Source organism: Oryzias melastigma, linkage group LG6, assembly GCF_002922805.2.
Source record: "Oryzias melastigma strain HK-1 linkage group LG6, ASM292280v2, whole genome shotgun sequence".
Taxonomy (NCBI): domain Eukaryota; kingdom Metazoa; phylum Chordata; class Actinopteri; order Beloniformes; family Adrianichthyidae; genus Oryzias; species Oryzias melastigma.
This window is the reverse complement of record NC_050517.1, coordinates 5,071,350-5,091,092: the sequence shown is the minus strand read 5'-3', so window position 1 is coordinate 5,091,092 and position 19,743 is coordinate 5,071,350. Positions and strand designations below refer to the sequence as shown.

Genomic DNA, 19,743 nt, shown 5'->3' with positions numbered 1-19,743 from the left:
AGCCACGGCTGTTAATTTGGGGTAACCTGGCACAAGATACTGATAAAACGTATCCAATCCCACGGACCCAAATTTATCCTTCATAGCGAAATCGCACTGCAAGTCAATAAGCTCAAGCTGAATGTCAGCTGGCACATCAGAAGGCTTCACTGTAAATGGTTCACTGAAAACCTGAAACCTCCGCTCAAACTCTCGCAGCAAATCTGTTATGTTGTCTTTATATTTATCCAAATCTGGACGATCCGGTGCCTTCGGACGCACAGCTGTGAGACATGAGAAGTGCGTGGTGTCACCGCTGGATAGCTGCGTCTCCCACAGTGACAGTTTCATCTTGCCATTTTGGGAAGGGTGTGTTGACCGATAACTTGTTTAGTAGTAGTGGTGAAGCAAGCTTGCCGGTTTATTTCTAGTTGGACACATCACGTTGCGAATGTTTATTTCCTGGTACTAACTCGTGTCTGTGCCGCATGATGGACGTGAGCTCTTTAACACATTTACTGCCCTCTAGCGGCCGGAGGGAGCATTTGGTTTGTATTTATTTTAAAAAATCATAACTTTTGATAGAAATGAGCTAGTGACACGCTTCTTTTTTTTGACATACTCAGAAATTTATGACGGGCCGGATTAAATCATCCAATGGGCCGGGTCCGGCTCGCGGGCCGTATGTTTGACATGCCTGCTCTAAAACTACATACTAAAACTTTAAAACTGTAACTTCTTTTTACAATCATGAACTAGATATATAGCATTACCTGTGATAATGCTAGTGTGAATGCTGTTAGCTGAACTTGGCCACTGAAGATGTTAGTGCTGATAGCTGAAGATGCTGAAATTGATATTGGAAAAATCTGAAGCTGATAGCCAGCTAAAGTATTAGCTAAATTCAAATTACTCTAAAATACAAAAAAAGCCACAACAGCTGGCATGTAGATGAAAAAAATAGCTGAACTTCAAAATATCCTTAAAAACAAAAAAGCCTAACTTAGCTAAAACAGCTAGCATGTAGCTGAAAAAAATAGCTAAAATTCAAATTCCCTAAAAACTGAAAAATGTCTAAATTGTCTAAAACATCTAGCATTTAAATATTAGCATAAATCCAAAACAGCCTAAAAAACGGAAAAAAACAAATTTAGCCAAAACAACTAGCATGTAGCTGAAAAAATAGCTAAACTTCAAGATAGCCTAAAAACTGAAAAACCTAAACTAGCCAAAACAGCTAATGTGTAAATATTAGCCTTACTCCAAAACAGCCTAAAAAACAAAACAAAAAAAACCAAAAAAATTTAGTTAAGACAGCTAGCATGTAGCTGAAATATTAGCTAAACTTCAAAATAGCCTAAAAATTGTAGTAAATGCCAAAATAGTCCAAAAAGCTAGTAGAATTTCAATTTTTTAAACTTTAAACTAAGTTTTTCAACGTGATTATGAATAATAAAAAGCCATGAATATTATTCCAGAAGTAAACCTTAAATAACTTTCAATATTTACCCTCCTTAAAAATATATTTTGACAAATTTATAGTTAGAAAGTTAGAAATAAGCACAAAACTTGACTTTGACTCATGTGGTTTATGGGAAGCATTTAATGAACAGAAGAACTTCCTCTGTTTTTGTGTTTGATGTCATTACTGGGTGAAAAACAGTGAAACAGAACCTTCACACTTTGTTGGAAGTGAGCTGAGCTGGAAAACTTGTCAGTCAGCAAGTGATTCACATGTCAGACTAGTGAAAGGTCACACCTTCAGCTCAGAGCAGAACCACTTCCCTTTTAAATCCTACCGTATTTACCGACGCTCCGAGATGGGAACATGGATTATTTTAGTAAAACTTTATAACATTTATTTTTTACAGTTTAACTTGAAAGTCTTCCTTGTGAGTTTCATGTATTTTTCTGTTTGGAAGTAGAAAATTCTGTTTCCTCATTTACACCAGCATTAACAGCATTACATAGTAATTACGATTACTATTTGAATGTGAACAGATACTTCAGTGTTTGGGTTTTTGGACATCTGCCTTGAGTTTGCTCCTTACATAAACTTCCCAGAATAAATAGCCTATTGAGTTACAGAAATAAAAGTATTTTTAACAGAAAAAGCACTGAAATATTTATTTAATTATAAGGACACGGCTTCTGGTTTTTATCCGATGCGGCAAAAACATGGATTCCCGGTTCAGTGTTGGTTTGCACCGTACTGTAGCTAAATACTCCAGTATTAACAAGGTCAAAACCAGCTCTGATGTTGAGGTTACTTAGAGAGCAGATGTGTGTTCGTCACTGGTGCTTTCACTAAAAGGTCTCTCAAACAATTTAATTAAAAAAAAAATCAGAAAATAGATCTACTTTTGACAAAAGGCTTAAATATTTCTTTTGAGTTTCACCCATTGACTGGATATTAGAACTGGACAGAGTGACTCCTCCCCCATGGCGTATCAGGAAGTATCTGCTGGTTTTAGGAAGTCATAGGCTTCAAAAGAGAAATAAACAATAATTACTCGGTTATTCTATTAGTCACAATAACCACTTTTACTCTGATACCTTTGTTCACATGTTCTTGTTTATCATTTGTTTTCACATTTTTTCTATAGAGCAAGTTATTCAAGTTATAAACTGACCAATCAATTTCCCACAATAAAAGCATGTGGTCCCATGACTACAAGCGGCTGAAATGAGTTTCCTCCGGAGGGTGGCTGGGCGCTCCCTTGGAGAAAGAGTGAGAAGCTCGGTCATCCGGAGAGAACTCGGAGTAGAGCCGCTTCTCCTCCACATTGAGAGGAACCAGTTGTGGTGGCTTGTCCTGGAGCTCATCCGATCCCGAATGAGCTAATTAAGCAATCCCGGTTGAGCCAAAGAAGATGGATGGATGGATAGATGGATGGATGGAGGGTCCCACAACAAATGTTTTAAACTTTTGACCGATATAGTACAGTCCACTTTCAAGTGGTAGGGGTGAGGTCTTCTAATAAGCATACTCCTGATTGGTGACAGTGGTTGCCATAGCAACCTTGAGTAGGACCGCCTTGGTCCAATCACTGCTTACTTACAATTTCCGGATCCATGTATCCATGTCACCAAGAAAGTGTCGATGGAATTGACCTAATTTTGACGGTGCTATAAGTAAACCATTTTTCTGGGTTCCATCACACTCACTCGGTCCAGTTCTTGTATACAGTCAATGGGTCTGCCTTATTTCACTCACTAACTTTGCCTGTTTTTGCACTACCCTGTTTTATCAGACTGTAGATGTCCGTGGTGAAACGGGGCGGTCCGGTTCAGACCCCAAGTCCCAAATACATGAACTGATCGGAAGGAACGAAGAACTGAGGCAGGAGCTGAAGGCGGCTCGAGAGGAGGCAACCAACAGCTACAGCCAGCTCGTGAGAGCCCAAGAAAAGGTATTTTCATGCGTCGCAGTGGAACTATAAAGTCATCGACTTGTGACGGTAATTAGTTTTCGTACGTGCGTGTTTGAGAGGTTTTCTACTCACTGACTCATTAAAAACAGCGTCTTTTCAGTCTGTGCAAAAGCAAGCTGCCATGGATGCCAGTCAAAGCAGTTGTTACAAGTTAATTTGATTTTTAACTCTTAGCAATTACATCTTTACGTCTTTTGTGGAAAGCATCAGAGTAATTTTCACATGTGAAAATCATTATTCAGAAAGATTCTGAGCTAAAAGAGTTTACTGGATGAAGATTAGCGAGAAGATGGAGGCAATAATGCTCAGACTTGGAGGTGATCACGTCAAAGACCGTTAGTCCTACCGCACTTATTTTAGACGCATGTTGACTTTTACTTCACAAGACAAAGTAGTTAAAGAAATATGTGTTCAAATATTCAAGCCCTCCCCTTCCATGCAGTTTTAATGTACGGAGAACCGTTATAAATAATGTTAAACGACTAATGAGAAACATGTGTCTTCAAAGACAGCCAGAAACATGTTGGACTGAGAGGAAAGCTTTGTCCTGCATTCAATCCACACTTATTCTTACTTTAAAGACCCATTCTGATGGAAATGGTGTTTTTCTGAGAGGACATTTATAAAGAAAATTGAGATTAAAATGTTATTCCTGAGTATTTCTTTATTTGAATCGTTGTGAATCAGGAGCAGATGAAAAAACGGTCACTGCATCAGGAACAACCAGAGAGAAGAAAGCACCTTACCTTCAAAACCTCCCAGCTGAAGCAGTTTCCTGCTCTTTTTAGCCATGATTCTGGCGACGTGACAATGATCTGTCTCTGTGAGGCTGATGTTAGGGACGTCTGCAGCCCGGCATCAGTACTGACCAATCACAGATGCACTTTTCAAGACCTTTAGGTGTGCACCAAAACTAAAATGGCTGCACCCAAGAAGTAAACAAGAACAGAATATTTCTCAAAGTGAACATATATTTAGTATTTCAGCACACACGTATTATTTGCTCTGGGGTACTGAATAAAGCTTTAGTTTGTCATGAAAAACTAGCTGGTGACTATTTCACTCACAGGCGGCAAATTTACTTTCACGGCAACTGTTGTTATTTGACTCATTGAGATTCTGATTGTTTTAGTTAAAACAATTCTCTTTATTATAGTGTGAATGCTTGGTTAGCATTCACACTATAGTGATTCTCCTGCTCCTTTCTGTACGTTTTTCGACATGTAAAAACTCAATCACACTTTCAGTGATTTCAGTAATCTTGGTATCAAAACGTTCAGCTTTTTCAGGACATTACTGCTTTTATTTTTGGTATTCATAAATTTTATATTTTTGAAATATTGAGAAAAATATACCCTGTAGGAAAGGAATAAGAACGTCTTTAAATGTCCAAATTTACAGTAGATTAGCACCAAGGCTTTAAATATATTCATGAGCTTTGTTTCCATCTTTTATTGTCATTTTCAAAAAATGTGGAGTTTATTTAATATTTTAGCAACATGCTAATGTTTTTGGCCAATTTGTTATCTACAGATGTTTTTTAGACCACTTTAGAGTTTAGCTTCTATTTTAGCAACAGAGTAACGTTTTTGACTAATTTAGTTTACTGAGGAATTTTAGGCGCTTTTGGAAATAGCCATTATTTAAGCCACATGCTAGCTTTTGTGGCTAATATAGCTCCACTGAGGTTTTTTTATGCTAATTTGGAGTTTAGCTTCTACTTTGGCAACAGGCTAACGTTTTTGACTGATTTAGTTTATTGAGGAATTTTAGGTGCTTTTTCAATTTAGCTAGTATTTAGGCAACAAGCTGGCTTTTTTTTTTGGCTAATTTGGAATCTACTGATTTGGTTTCAGGCTAATTTGAGTTTATCTAGTTTTTTTAGCAACAACTCAAATATTTTTGCTAAATTGGCATGTATTAGGGATTTTTGAGCAATTTTACTACAAATTTTTCAGAAATTTAGGTCAACTTCAGCGCTCTTTCATAGTTCTTTAACTAAATTTGCAGCCTTTAAGCAAATGTAACATTTTGTAAATAACTTTTGCATTTTCAGCAAATCCCTTAATCAATTAAAGTAAATGATGTCACCATTTTCAGCAAAAAGCTGCAGTATCTTCAGTGACTACATTCAGCAAAAGCATTCACACTAATATTATCGCAGGTAATGCAACTTTTCTAGTTTTTTTTTTTACTTTTAATTTGTTTCTTTTTTAAGATAACATAATCCTTTATTTGTCTTGCAATGGTGAAACTCCAATGTTTCAGCAACATTACAGATAGAAATAGAACAGTATTGGACGTTTAGGTCAAAAAGATGATTTGTGTCACATATTTACAAAAACTTAAAACAGTGCAAGAGAAATTAAAACAGGAAAAAGCACCAGTGGTTATAAAAATGAAGTAAAAGAATTCCTATGTTTTAAAGTGACATTCATCAAAGAACAAGTGTGGTGGACTGTTAGTGTGACACAGTATTTCTGACACCTTTCATAGCAAAGATGTGACTGTGTTCATTTTAAAGCATTTATTTCTACAGGGTCTCCACTGCGTCTTAAAAACATTGAATTGATGAGTTTTTAAATAATACCTTAAAAAGCCTTAAATGGTAAATGGCATATACTTGTATAGCGCTTTCTACCCTCCTTCGAGGGCCCAAAGCCCTTCACAGTCACAGAACCATTCACCCATTCACACATTCACACATTCACACACTGGCGCCAACCTCCCACCAGAGGCAATTCGGGGTTCAGTGTCTTGCCCAAGGACACTTCGACACATGGGCGGGCAAGGTGGAGTCGAACCCGCTCACTTCTGATCAGGAGTCGACCGCCCTACCACTGCACCACGGCCGCCCACAAAAAAAGGGCGGTCTTGAATTCTGATACCTGAGCCCTTAAAAAATGCCCTGTAAAACTTCTCATTTTCACATTACTTGTTGAAAATCTAAATTTTCAGTCACAATTATGTTGATCAAATGATATAAATAAACAGTGGCAGAACCAGTTGTTATGGAGCTGCATGTCCACCGGTGGTTTAAAAAAAAGAGAGGCAAAAGAACTGAGCACAAGAAACAACAAGTTAAGAAGCTACAGTTTGAATCCAAATTTAAGCAGAAAAAGCTGACAAATTGTGATATACATGGCCTTAAAAAGGTATAAATGTAACTTGTAGGAACCCTGTTTCTATGAGTGACAAAGTCCTCCAGAAGTAAAACAAACCGGTTCCTTAAATAGCTGCTGTTTTTTTAAATAGCTGTTAAAAAAAGGCCACACTTTTAGTGGAACTCTGCTCAAACGTGTTTGTTGATGGACCTTGCTTAGTGTTGCCATCATTTGTGTGTTTGTGTCAGGTGAGCCAGCTGAAAGGTGAACTGGAGCTGCACAGGAAGTCGGGCAGCAGTGGAGTTGTCCCTCGACCTCTGACCCTGCCTGAGGGCCTGAGCCCCAGCAGCACTGAGGTCATCAGCTCCCTAAACGAATACGCCGTCCGACTGCTTCAGGTCAGCGCCGCTCTCCCCGGAAGACTCAGACTTTTGAAGGCACGCACCAGGGATAGCACATTGACGGTTTAAAACCAGACCAAACCAAATAGTGCTGAAAGTAAATCAAAACATGTGTTTTGATAAATAAAAAATGATTTTTTGTTTTTATGCTTTATTACATCACACCAGGTTTAGTATAAGCCAAACGTTTGTAACCTTTAACAGTAAAAGAGTAAAGGAGCTGCATAGTCTTATTTTGATACTGCTGTGCATTCATTACAATGTATTTTTTTAATAATAAATATGAATTATGTTTCTTTTTGGCATGAACAAAAACAGACATAAAGATAAACTAGCATTTTCTCAAAATGTGAGATCATTTTTTATGTCTGACAGAAGCTCGTTTGATTTCCTTTCAAAATAAAAGACGATTTGCGTCAAACCAGATCCTCCCAATTCAGTTCTGGACAGCATACGATAATATGAGCTTTAAACACACAAAAGATCAGACTTTTTACCAAAATTTTGCTTAGTATTTGAAATTGGTGTATTCTGGAGAAAGCAAAGATCAAATACAACCTCTTCCCTTCAGCAAGGATGTATGGATGGATGTAGAAACTTTTACATAGTTTATCCTAGCTGCACCTCTGTCATATATTTATAAACTTAACTAATCTAAATAAAAAGAATACTATCATTTTATTTTTCTTTAGCCAGAGAGCCACTATGGAGAGCTAAAAGAGTCACAAGTAGCTCCACAGCCGTAGGTTGCAGACCCCTGGTATAAGCCAACGGATGTTTTTTTTTTCTCTCCATTATTTGTTTATTAGCAAATTTAAAAAAAAAAAACATTTTTTTATTTTTTTTTATTTTTTAGTTGATAATACACAAATCGCATATATAAAACCATGACCCAAAACAGTCGAGTGCTGTATTTCCAGCTTGGACTGACTTGATGATTTCACTGGAATTTTTAGGAGCTCAGCAACAAGGAAGAAATAAACAAGAGACTGACTGGAACGTTGGAGGAGTACAAAGATAAGTTTGCTGTTGTTAGCCATCAGCAGGGACTTCTCTATAAGGAGCATCTAAGGTAAGTTAACAAGATTGTGTTTTCAAATTCAGCTTTGAAAGAAATTCACTGTGTTTGAATTTATAGTGAGAAGGCAGAGTGGCAAAAAGAGAAGGAAGCAATCACAGAAATAAAGACCAAGCTGGAGGAACAGCAGCAAGTGGACAGCATTAAAATCCAGCAATTTCATGTCAGTACAACTCTTTTGAAACATAAACAAGATTATTAACAGGGGGAACAGCTGAGACACACACATGTGGTTTTTGTATCATTTTGTCAGCACTCGCTCATTCCTTTCTTTAGGATCTGCTGAACACTCTTGAGAAAGACCCGGAGGACATCAGGAGGCAGCTGAGCGAAGCCTTCGGTAAGGTGACAGTGCTGAAGGTGAATGAGATGAAGCTGACTCGCCGCTACACCACCCTGCTGGAACAAGAACAGCACCTCCTAAGGGAGAACAGCAAGCTGAAGGAGGAGAGCAGCCACACGCGGGTGTCCGTCATTCAGAGGATCGGCCACCTGCAGCGACACAAGGTAGCCATCATCAGGGGATTATCCCTCATCCTAACAGTGGGTCTTCAAAGGATGGCGTTCATTTTCCGCTATAAGTCCTCCATGAGCATATATCAAACACAAGGAACGTTCCACGGGTCTCCTCACCCACTCCTCTACTCCTGCACTCTCGTAAACCTCTTCTCTGCGCTTGGGGGAGTATTCTTACGCTCCTAAAACTAGTTCTGTCCCCTCGTGGAGGACTGTGCCCTCGTAGTGCTTCTGCTGCGTGCCCGAGTGAAACTCAACATTGAAGAAAAAAAAAAGCAGGAAATACCTGCGTATCATTTGTTTTTCAAATTAAAACTAAAAATGAAAAGAGGAGAAGCGGAGAGCTATATTTATTAAGTTTTAAACTTGTCTAATTATATAACTGTACAACAGTGGCGGGCCGTGCATTTCACACCTAGGCCTTCAGTAGTGCTCCATCTGAATCAATCCAACCCTCATTAACTATTTTATGGCAATAAAACTTCTAGTGCAGGTACAACTGCCACACACACACCAAAAGCATAAAAAATAACCTGATAAAATTTCAATATTATGTAGGGAGATAGCAAAATATTACTCACCAAAAATCCAGATTATTTAAACACAAAATCCATCCTTTCTATCCTCAAGAAGATTTCAATCACTCTGTCGTGCAGAATCCGTGCGTTTCGCAGATGGAAAGTGTTCCGTGGCTGTGATAAGATGGAAAAGGCTGCATGCGGGAAATGTTCTGGTATTCCTGAAGCTTCTTGTGGTCCAGGAGGGAGACAAACATCAGTTTTTGTGATCGATCAAGGTCTGTGTCTGTGCGTGAGGATTTTGCGCTGCACGCGCCCGTGGTGCGTTCAGGGGCCTCGTAGATTTCAGCTTCACTCCCGCTCAACGGAGTCACGGAACTCCTTTACCCGTGCCAGACAAAACTGTGCCACAACTTTACCCAGACTAGCATCTCAAAAATCAGACGATGAGACACTTTCCACTGGTAACATCTTCAAACGGAGAAGAGGTTTCACGAGTGCGGAGAAGAGGTTTCACCGGATCGGAGAGGAGGTTTCACCAGATCGGAGAAGAGGTTTCACCAGATCGGAGAAGAGGTTTCACCAGATCGGAGAAGAGGTTTCACAAGATCGGAGAAGAGGTTTCACCAGATGGGAGAAGAGGTTTCACGAGTGCGGAGAAGAGGTTTCACCAGATCGGAGAAGAGGTATCACCAGATCGGAGAGGAGGTTTCACCGGATCGGAGAAGAGGTTTCACGAGAGTGGAGAAGAGGTTTCACGAGCGTGGAGAAGAGGTTTCACCAGATCGGAGAAGAGGTTTCACCAGATCGGAGAAGAGGTTTCACCAGATCGGAGAAGAGGTATCACCGGATCGGAGAGGAGGTTTCACCGGATCGGAGAAGAGGTTTCACCAGATCGGAGAAGAGGTTTCACCAGATCGGAGAAGAGGTATCACCAGATCGGAGAGGAGGTTTCACCAGATTGGAGAAGAGGTATCACCAGATCGGAGAAGAGGTTTCACCAGATCGGAGAAGAGGTTTCACCAGATCGGAGAAGAGGTTTCACGAGTGCGGAGAAGAGGTTTCACCGGATCGGAGAAGAGATATCACCAGATCAGAGAAGAGGTTTCACGAGCGTGGAGAAGACGTTTCACCAGATCGGAGAAGAGGTTTCACCAGATCGGAGAAGAGGTTTCACCAGATCGGAGAAGAGGTTTCACCAGATCGGAGAAGAGGTATCACCAGATCGGAGAAGAGGTTTCACCAGATCGGAGAAGAGGTTTCACCAGATCCGAGACGAAGTATCACCAGATCGGAGAAGAGGTTTCGCCAGCGCGCAGGAGTAGAGGAGCGGGCGTTGAGACGGTCTGGCATCCGTGGAACGTTCCTTGTGTTTGTGGAGTTTTATATTTACTTGTGGGAGACTTATGGCAGAACATTACTATCATAATTCTGCTGCTATCTACAGCATTTAACTTTAATATCTTGTTCACATGTAAAATAAACCTTTATATGTTTGTTTGTTTATTAAGAATCCCCTTTAGCTAATGGACATGCCACCAGCTATTCTTCCTGGGGTCACACGTTCTCATAGCCACAAATCCAATACATAAACAAACAGAAATACGTGTACATGTATGCTCTCTCCACAACAATGTGAACAAAAATAATAATACAATAAAAATCAAAACAAAAAACAAAACAACACACAAATGGAGAAAAACACAAAATGAAAAAGTACCAAAGTAAACCAAGTCCCGTCACCAGCGAGCACTTTGACTATCTGCTTTCATCTCTTCCCCTCTGTGTGAAGCTGATCAGTATTAGTGGGGTGTTGTTTGACCTTCCCCACCTTTCTCATTCAGATCCAGGATGTAAGTATTTCTTGGATTGAAGCGAGGAGACGTGTTTTTCTTCAATAACTATTTTGGCAGCAGGCTTCTCGTTTTTCCTCTAATCTTGTGAAGACTGTACGGCCTGCTGTCAGCCGCTGCACACAGAGATTCACAGGCATCTATGATACCATCGCAAACTGGCCCCCCACGCCTTCCCTTTCGTCCCCCCATTATCTGGCTCTGAGCTCGCTGCTACACTATGGTGGTCTTCAGGAAAACGGTTTACATGTGCTGCCCCCCCCATCTGAGGCTGAACGGTGATCTAATCCCAGCATGTGCTCCCAATATTCATCATTTTTCTTTCCACATTCTCTAATAAAATTTAGTCTCCAAGTTTTATTGTGAACAACAGGCATGTTTTTATTTTTGCCTTTTTTTTATTGGATTTACTCCACAGCCGCTGATATTATGCAGTGCTATTTACTGTCTGTAAGCTGCTGCAGCAGCAGTCATTTCCACGTCTCAGTCGGTTGCACTAGCACGTCTGTTTTTCAGATCTAGTTGTGAACGTGGTGAACTTTGCCTGGTGTTAATTTAGGAGGACAGCCGCTGCTGCTGTGACTTACTGGGGCTCGTTTTTATTCCCAGATTGATGATGCAGCTGCGCTTCTGCTGCTTTCCCGTTGGTCACTCAGATTCTATTCCATTTTAGTGAAATCTGACAATCAAATTTATCACTTCCTTTAGCAAGTGGAGCTGTGTTGTAGACATGCTAAAGAAAGCTGCGCAATTTCTGCTCTTTTGAGCTCCTTTTCCAATTATATTGTAACAGGTATTCTTTCTCTTTCTCAGATAAAATGATTGACTGTTAAAGGTAGAAAAGGCTGCATTACTGTGGATTCTCTTTACAAATGCAGAGTTAGCTCCAATACAATATGCAGCTAATGGGGTTTATTTTTAAATGGGCTCAAGTTAAATTTGAATTTATTTCTAACATTTCTGTTTTTTTTTTAAAGTCCCCATGACAATTTTTTTTAATAAAAAAAAAAAATGTTTCCAGTAGTGTGTGAATTATGATTATGATTTTTTAAACCAAAATCTCACAATCTAAATGTCTTAAAAAGACATTTTTTTATGTTGATCTAAAGCTTCTGTTTCCAAAATCTCCTCTGAGGGGGCGTGGCTTTTAGCAGCTCCGCCCCTGACCCCCCCGTCTGATTAATATAGCTCTGTGTCTCTCTAGCATAAATCTTCACCACTGCTTCATTAAAACATCCATCAATCTGGGTAATGTCCAGCCGTATGGTTCTGATCCAGATGTCAGCTGGACGAGGAAGTGAAGATCTTCATGGACAGAACTTCCTCCAAAATCCTGATTCTTTCTCCTTCCAGTTCACCAAAGACTCTTTTAGCTAATTCTCCAATGTTTATTGACTGTGATCAATACATTCAATCATTGGTTTCTCAGAGTTCTTGATAAAATAATCAAAGCTAACATCAAAATGCTCTTTCATTGATTTACAATCCTTTCCAACTGCGGTCAAATGAGCCGCCGTTCACATTTCCGTGGTCACATCAAGAAGCTCCGTGGAGTCTGGTGGAGATTTTCCAGCGTTCTCAGTCCTGCTACCGTAAGTATTGGATGAAACTCACACCAAAAATCCAGTGATGCTGATTTGACCACAGAAATGTGAACGGCGGCTCATTTGACTGCAGTCAATGTGAAGATACCATCTTCTCTTCTCCAGAACCTGAACTAGACACTAGGAACAGATGAGGGTTTAGTGCATGTGCAGCAGAGCTGTTGATGGAAAGAAGATCATTCATTCAAACAGAGTCTGTCCAAGACACTTTGATCGATTTAAAAGGAGAAATACTCGGAAATGAAAAAACTAAATGATTTCTTATTACATTTGTTCTCTTTCAGAAGAGAAATGACACAAATACATGTTAGAAACTCAAAAAACAGGATTTTCATCAGAGGGGGACTTTGAGTTAAAGTTTGCCTTAATGTTGATGAAAATGATTTTGAGACCTTGGCTCCTTTTGTAAATTAACAGTAGAAGTGGTCATAGCCTTCACTGGTCAGATTTTTATGTTGTAAACTCACACAGCCTCTCACTCTGTATACACAATTATACGCAATATGCTGTTTGTTCCACCCCTCCTGATTCAGACGAGGTCACAACATTTCACCTCTCATAACTTCTCCTGCCTTCAGAGTTGAATGTTTTGACAGACGCCGTCTGCCAAACCAAACAGGCGGCGAACAACAGTACCAGGCACAGGTAGCAGATGGTTGGACTCTTGCACCATGACTCACTCGATCAACAACAGCAGGAACACACAACGGGCTCTTATGACCTCTTGCTATGTTTTAAAAGTGTGTCCATCCGTTTCAGTGGTGGCGTTTGCACAAGGTAGTCTCAGGTCATCCGTTCTTGATGCCTTTTGGTTTGGGGGAAAAGACTCTCTTCTCAAAAAGCTACTGTACTTCTTTCTCCTTGAAGAGCTTTCACTTCTCATCCAAGAAGCTTCATCTAGTGGAGTGCCAAAGATTTTTACTCACTATTAGCTGGTTGTTGACACCATCAAAGTCATTTTAATATCCTGAGAGAGCTGCTGTGTTTTCTGAGTCACGTGGTTGCAGGTGTAGATGAGTGTGAATCTGTCTTGGGATTGTTGAAAGAGCTTCATTGTAAATAGATATTGTATGTGATGTTGTAGCGCTCCTCTGTGTTGATTGAGGACTGTGTCTCAAACCAATAGCCATCTCCCTCCAAAATGTGCACATTACCATCCTCAAAATAGGGACCCTTGTCTTTCAAATCCAAGTTGACCGCTGAATCCTATGAGCAGGGCCTCTGATGAGCCATGTGTTTGATCTTTTGGCTTCGCCAATGTACGAGTCTGTGCATCAGGTGTCAAACTTCATCGCACAAGAGGCCGAAATCCAAAACACACCTTAGGTCACGGGCCGAACAAGATGAACATTTATTAAACACTCTAAAACTACATTTTAAAAACTTTAAAACTGTAACTTTTTAACATAATTATGAACTGGATAGAAAGCATTACCTGTGATAATGATAGTGTGAATGCTGTAAGATGAATTTGGCTGAAGATGCTAAAATAGATAGCTAAAAACACGGAAGCTGAAAATGCTGAAGCTGATAGCCAGTTAAAATGTTAGCAAAATGCGAAATTAGGCAAAAAAATAGCTAAAAAAAACTTAGGTTAGCCAAAACAGCTAGCATGTGTTCTATTCTGTTCTATTTTATTCTGTTTTATTCTATTCATTTCAGTATTCTGTTCAGTATTCAGTGTTCTGTTCTGTTCTATTCTGTTCTGTTCCGTTCAATACTCTACTCTATTCAATTTTCTACTCTACTCTACTTTACTCCATTCTTCTTTAGTCTGTTCAGTGTTCTACTCTATACTACTCTATACTACTCTATCCTACTCTATTCTGTTCAGTGTTCTACTCTACTCAACTCTACTCTTTTCTACTCCACTATGTTCTCCCCTACCCTACCATACTATATACTACTCTACTCTACTCTACTCTACTCTACTCTACTCTACTATGTTCTCCCCTACCCTACCATACTATATACTACTCTACTCTACTCTACTCTACTCTACTATGTTCTCCCCTACCCTACCATACTATATACTACTCTACTCAATATTCAACTCTATTCTATTCAATATTCCACTCTACTCTGTTCTACCCTCCCCTCCCCTACTCTCTTCTACTCTACTCTACTGTATTCTTTTCTACTCTGACTTGGATTACTGAGAATCTCCACAAACGGCAATCAACCTCCTCGCTCTGCTTTGACTGTGTGTTTCTGGTTTTGGTCTGAAGGAAATGGCAGCATATAAGATAGCAGCTCTGCAGAAGGCCTTGGATGACAGCGTGTCTCTATCAGAACTGGAGAGGGCGAACAGACAGTACACAGAGCTAACCATCAAATACAGAGACGTGCTGCAGAGGGACAGCTGCCTCATACAGAAATCTACCAACCTCCAGCATTTGCAGGTATATCAACTTCCCCTCTAGCATGTATATTTCTGTGGAATGTTTGTTATTGTCTGAACCCTCACTATATGTAAATGGGTGAGATTATTTCTGTGTGTTCAGAGTGAAAATGATTCCCTCCAAGAACAAATCAGATCCATGATTAAAGAACTGGAGATCACAAAGGAGAAACTCAATACCCTGGAGCAAGCATGGGAGAAAGTCAACACAGTTGGTAAACAACAGTGAACCTCATGTCTATCTTTTGTTTTAATCTCCGTCATAAACATATCGGTGAAGAGACTGGAGCTCTCAGGGAGAAGTTCAGCTTTCTCAAGGCTTCACTTCTATCAACAAAGGATTTGCTGGGATGTAGGTCAGAGCCCAGGCTTCCCGTAAAATCCAAATCCTTTTTGTTAGCTTTGATTGACTGCATCATCCGGCGTGCATCCACAGTAAATGATGATCCAGACAGCTTAAGTCAATCTAGCTTTAGATTGACCCTTTTTGAGATTTGTGTTGTGGTGAGCATTGTTATGACAGTCCTGTCCCAGCGTTAAGGGTAAACAGTAAGAAGTCATCATATTTAAAGAGGATTAGATTTAATTATACTATAAGAAAAGCAATGACTTCTTCGGGGTACAACAGTCACATCTGAACCAGATTAAATTACTTGAAATCCTTTTGTCATAACCAAGTTTAATGGCTTTGACATTTTACAACACACAATCGACCAAATGTAGATTTATGGATTGTGGCCTGCACATCGTTTGTGTTGTTATTTTAGTGTCTCCAGGTGCAGAGACTGGCCTGGATAAAGAAGGCAAGGCAACCATCAACAATGAAATGGTCTCTGCTGCGAGAAGAATCACCACTTTAGAGATGAAGGAGTTGAATGAGCGACAGAGAGCTGAGCATGCCCACAAAATGTACGAGCATGTGAGGAACTCCCTGAAGCACGTGGAGGATCGCAACTTGGAGCTGGAGTCCAAATTTACAGAGGTAGGACACTTAAAAAGTAGATTTTCAATGTTTGAGGGATTTAAAGTCTCACATTTTAGCCTAACACATTTGAAAAATAATTACAGCATTGTTTACTTATGTATTATCCTGGGGGATTATACATTTCTATGTCAACAAGTTGGTTTGTGACTCAGTAGCCACGCCCACGAGGGTTCTTAAACGCACTATTTAACCCTTCCGCTCTCTTTGGGGTTCAGATGACTCCAACCACATATTGATTTGTGATTTCTTCCATGACAAAGGTGGACAGGATTTTATGTCTGTCATGGACATTAGTGAAACTCAAGATAAAAAAAAGTTCAGCGCACTGTCTTGGGGGGTCCAGATGACCCCACTTTTAATGTAAACAAACTAAGGAGAGCGGAAGGGTTAACCCATGGTGTTCACACTGGACAAGCAGGGAGGGGCTTCTATTTCTTTTTCTTATGTTCACAAGTGCATGTCCACCACCTACAGCTGGAAGAGTGTTGGTGGGAAATGTCAAACTGGTGCAGATCTGGTGAATCTTGCTCCAGACTTTTTCTTTCACAGCTTTATTCTGAAATATGAAAGACTTGGTGTCATAGAATTCCAGACGGATACAACCTCTACAGCCGACCTGTGATCACAAGGTCGCAGATTCAGTTATGTGTTGTGGTGTCCTGGGGCAAGAGTCCATAGCACTCCTGGGGCCCGTTTCAAGAAGCAGGTTTTGTTGGAACTCTGAGTTCGTGAACTCCAAATTCGGCAAAACTCTGAGGGATAACTCAAACCCGGGAAAGTGGGCGAAACCAAGCCCGTTCCAAGAAGCGGGTTAGGATGAACTCAGAATCAATCACTATGGTAACTGAGTCTGTGAACGAAACCTGGTCGGTAGCAGGTTTTCTTCAGGAAACTTAGAGTTCTCTGCGGTCTCCGCCCCTTTTTAAAGTGAAAGATGTTCAAATATGAGTTCCTCATTAACATTCAGAGAACATTCACATTAGAGACGTCACGTTTTCACCACGTAGAAACCAAAATGACATGTTCATTCATAGAGGATCATGTAGAGAGGAGGCTGATTAATCCAGAGGAAATGTTATTTACGTCGGTAGAGGATTTGGAGGACACGAGTCGACTGACTGCAGTTTCTGATTCATTTTTATTTCAGTGATATTATAAATAGTGAGTTTTTCCAGGGACTCGCTATTAAAAAATACAGTTTTCTTTTCCTTATTTTAAACCCTTAACAATAGGAATCAAGGAATGTCAAACAACGGAGAAGGATGTGTACTTATCCACCGTCCGGGACTTGCGTCAGACATTAGCTCATTTGACAGCAACGCTGCCTCCCACTGCATAGGTAGCGAGTGCGACTCCCGGCTACAGAAAGTTATTTTTACGTTTAAAAAAATTCGGCGAATATTTTTTAAGTCTTGAGAATTAAAATTAAATAAATACTTTTTTAACATATGCCAGGCAGCTACAGTTTATTTTTAGCGTGCAGTGATATCTGTGTGTGTAGGGGGGGGGTTACGATCACGGAGATTACTTATTAGATTGGTAACAGATTACTCAACAAGAGACAAAATAACCTTCAACCTTCCTGACATTAATTATTCATTATTAGAAATGATTCAAATAACTGCAGATATTTTCTCTCTGTTCTACCGCTGCAGCTGTGTTGCTTTTCTTGATGAAAATGTTCTCTATAGTCTGCATATGCTTGCAGGAACTTATCAATTTCCGCCACCGGAAGTACGTAACTCAGATGTTTGTCCCCGTTGCCATGGTGAATCGTGCTGTCTTTGCTCCATTGATCAGGGCTTTTTATGGTGGCGACGCTCACACCTGATTCTGGTTCTAACAACTTCAAGTTCATTGAATCAAACATTTTCAGCTGTTCTGGAACCGAAAACCATGAGTTTGAGAATTTTGAGTCCAGTGACTCTAAGTTCAGGTTCGAACTCTAAATTTGTTGAACCTGCTTCTTGAAACGGGCCCCTGGTGGTTGGCACCAGTGTTTGATAGCAATTAAAGTGGGCGGATACACTTCACTACCAAATCCGAGTCCCTGATTGGTCAAAGTTCAGTCCGGTTTAACCTCCTTGCCGTCCTTGCTGACGCTTAAACACAAAATCTCGAGCTGCTTTTCTCCTGCAGAATCTGCTGGAATTATTGTGTTAACGGTTGAAAAGTTACAGTAAATCAAAGAACATAAACACTATGGCCACGTGTTTTGTTCATAAAGCCCAAAAACAGTGTAGATACGCAACAACACGTGAAGATGGAAGCCTGAAACATGTGTTTACGCGTTAGCATAGACTTTCCATTAAAAGTAGCTGCTTGAACGTGCATTTACCAGGGCATTTTGAACGTAGCTTAACAAAGTTTAGAAGTTCGATTGTTGTGTTGTTCTTCTGTTTGCTCTGTTGTCTTAGCTTGCCTCCACAACAACGTCTTCTTTGTTGGCTTTTATCAAGTCCTTTCATTGCTTTGTTTTGTTTAGTTGACCAAGATGAATGCCGAGGCCCAAAAGACGGAGAGAGAGCTAAGAGATGAGCTGGCGCAAAGCATCAGCAAAGCTGTGAGCGATGCTGACAGGGCCAGGATCGCAGAGCTGGAAAAGGCCGAGGCGGAGCTCCGGATTGAAGTCTCAAAGTATGTCCGAGTATCTTGGTATCAAATTGATCAATATGCTCTTATCATGAAAAACAAGCTGTGTTGAAAATTACGTGAGCATTCCTGCCATTAATCTGGTGATAAATTTCAAAAGTTCGAATTGTTTGTTGAGTCTGGTTGTTTTAGATAAGTTCTCCTGGCTGTGGTTTGATGGGAGAAGCTGGAGAGTTTTTCTTGGGCTATCATCAACATTTGTTTTGGAATCATGAACATAACAGCCTTTCGGCATATTTCTTTCCCTGTTAGTCAAAGTTAAAATCTGATCTTGGTGCAGAAGTACTGATTATAGATCCATGTTCTCAAGGTAAAATGACCTTCTCTCTGCTTTTGGATCAACACAAACCCCTGCGTTTGTAAAAACATTTTAGCAAAGACACCTGTTGTTTTCCTTTATTGCTTAAGTTGCACCCAACATATCTGAAATGTATTTGAATTCTTTTTGACAGGCTTCAGGAGGTGTCAGAGGTCGCTTTGACCCAGGTTGCTGCTTTACAGGCCAAACAAAAGTCTAAAGATAAAGAAGAAGAAGCTTTGAAGAAGCAAATACTAGATTATCAGGTACCTGATTTTTTTTTGTTTACACCAAGAGATCAATTTTTAATACCCCCTTTGATGAAAATGGTGTCTTTGGGGTTTGAACATGTTTTTATTGCATTTTTCTGTTGATGAAGGACATATGTAAAGAAAATGAAGCTTAAAATCCAATTTCTGAGTATTACTTTATTTAAATTGTGGAGAATCAGGATCAGATGAAAGAATATGGTTTGAATCCCGTTTATTAAACTACACCACATGTGTCAAAGTCAGGTTCCAGCGGCCTGATCCGGCCCTTCACATCATTTTACTTTATTATTAATGGCCCAATGTTATATGGCACTCATTTCTAACCTGTATAATTTTGACAAAATATATTTTTATGGAGAGTAAAATATTGAAAGTTATTTAAGGTTTAAGTTGATTTTATTCTGGAATAATATTCCTGCCTTTTTATCATTCATAATTATGTTAAAAAGTTATGGTTTTACAGTTTTAAAAATTAGCATTCTGCTAGCTTTTGGACTATTTTGACATTTACTAAGATTTTTTAGGATATTTTGGAGTTTAGCTCATATTTCAGCTACATGCTAGCTGTTTTGGCTAATATAGGCTTTTCTTCCATCCATCCATCCATCTTCTTGTCCGCTTTGTCCCTTTCGGGGTCGCGGGGGTGCC

At 39.9% G+C, this 19,743-nt stretch overlaps 1 protein-coding gene across 13 annotated transcripts in view; it reads left to right on the top strand.

Moving 5' to 3' along the window:
- The window catches only part of cep290 (centrosomal protein 290), an 81,936-nt gene that overhangs the window by 27,800 nt on the left and 34,393 nt on the right, over positions 1-19,743 (top strand). For all 13 annotated transcript variants that reach the window (XR_004947995.1, XR_004947996.1, XM_036212195.1 and 10 more), the window contains 10 exons: positions 3,234-3,392; positions 6,766-6,915; positions 7,875-7,990; positions 8,057-8,159; positions 8,273-8,503; positions 14,716-14,889; positions 14,992-15,103; positions 15,656-15,870; positions 18,359-18,510; positions 18,978-19,089. Coding sequence is in view for 11 of the 13 variants with exons in the window: in XM_036212195.1 (XP_036068088.1) it covers positions 3,234-3,392; positions 6,766-6,915; positions 7,875-7,990; positions 8,057-8,159; positions 8,273-8,503; positions 14,716-14,889; positions 14,992-15,103; positions 15,656-15,870; positions 18,359-18,510; positions 18,978-19,089 (1,524 nt within the window). In the remaining 2 variants the exon portion in view is untranslated. The remainder of the gene's footprint in view (positions 1-3,233; positions 3,393-6,765; positions 6,916-7,874; positions 7,991-8,056; positions 8,160-8,272; positions 8,504-14,715; positions 14,890-14,991; positions 15,104-15,655; positions 15,871-18,358; positions 18,511-18,977; positions 19,090-19,743) is intronic.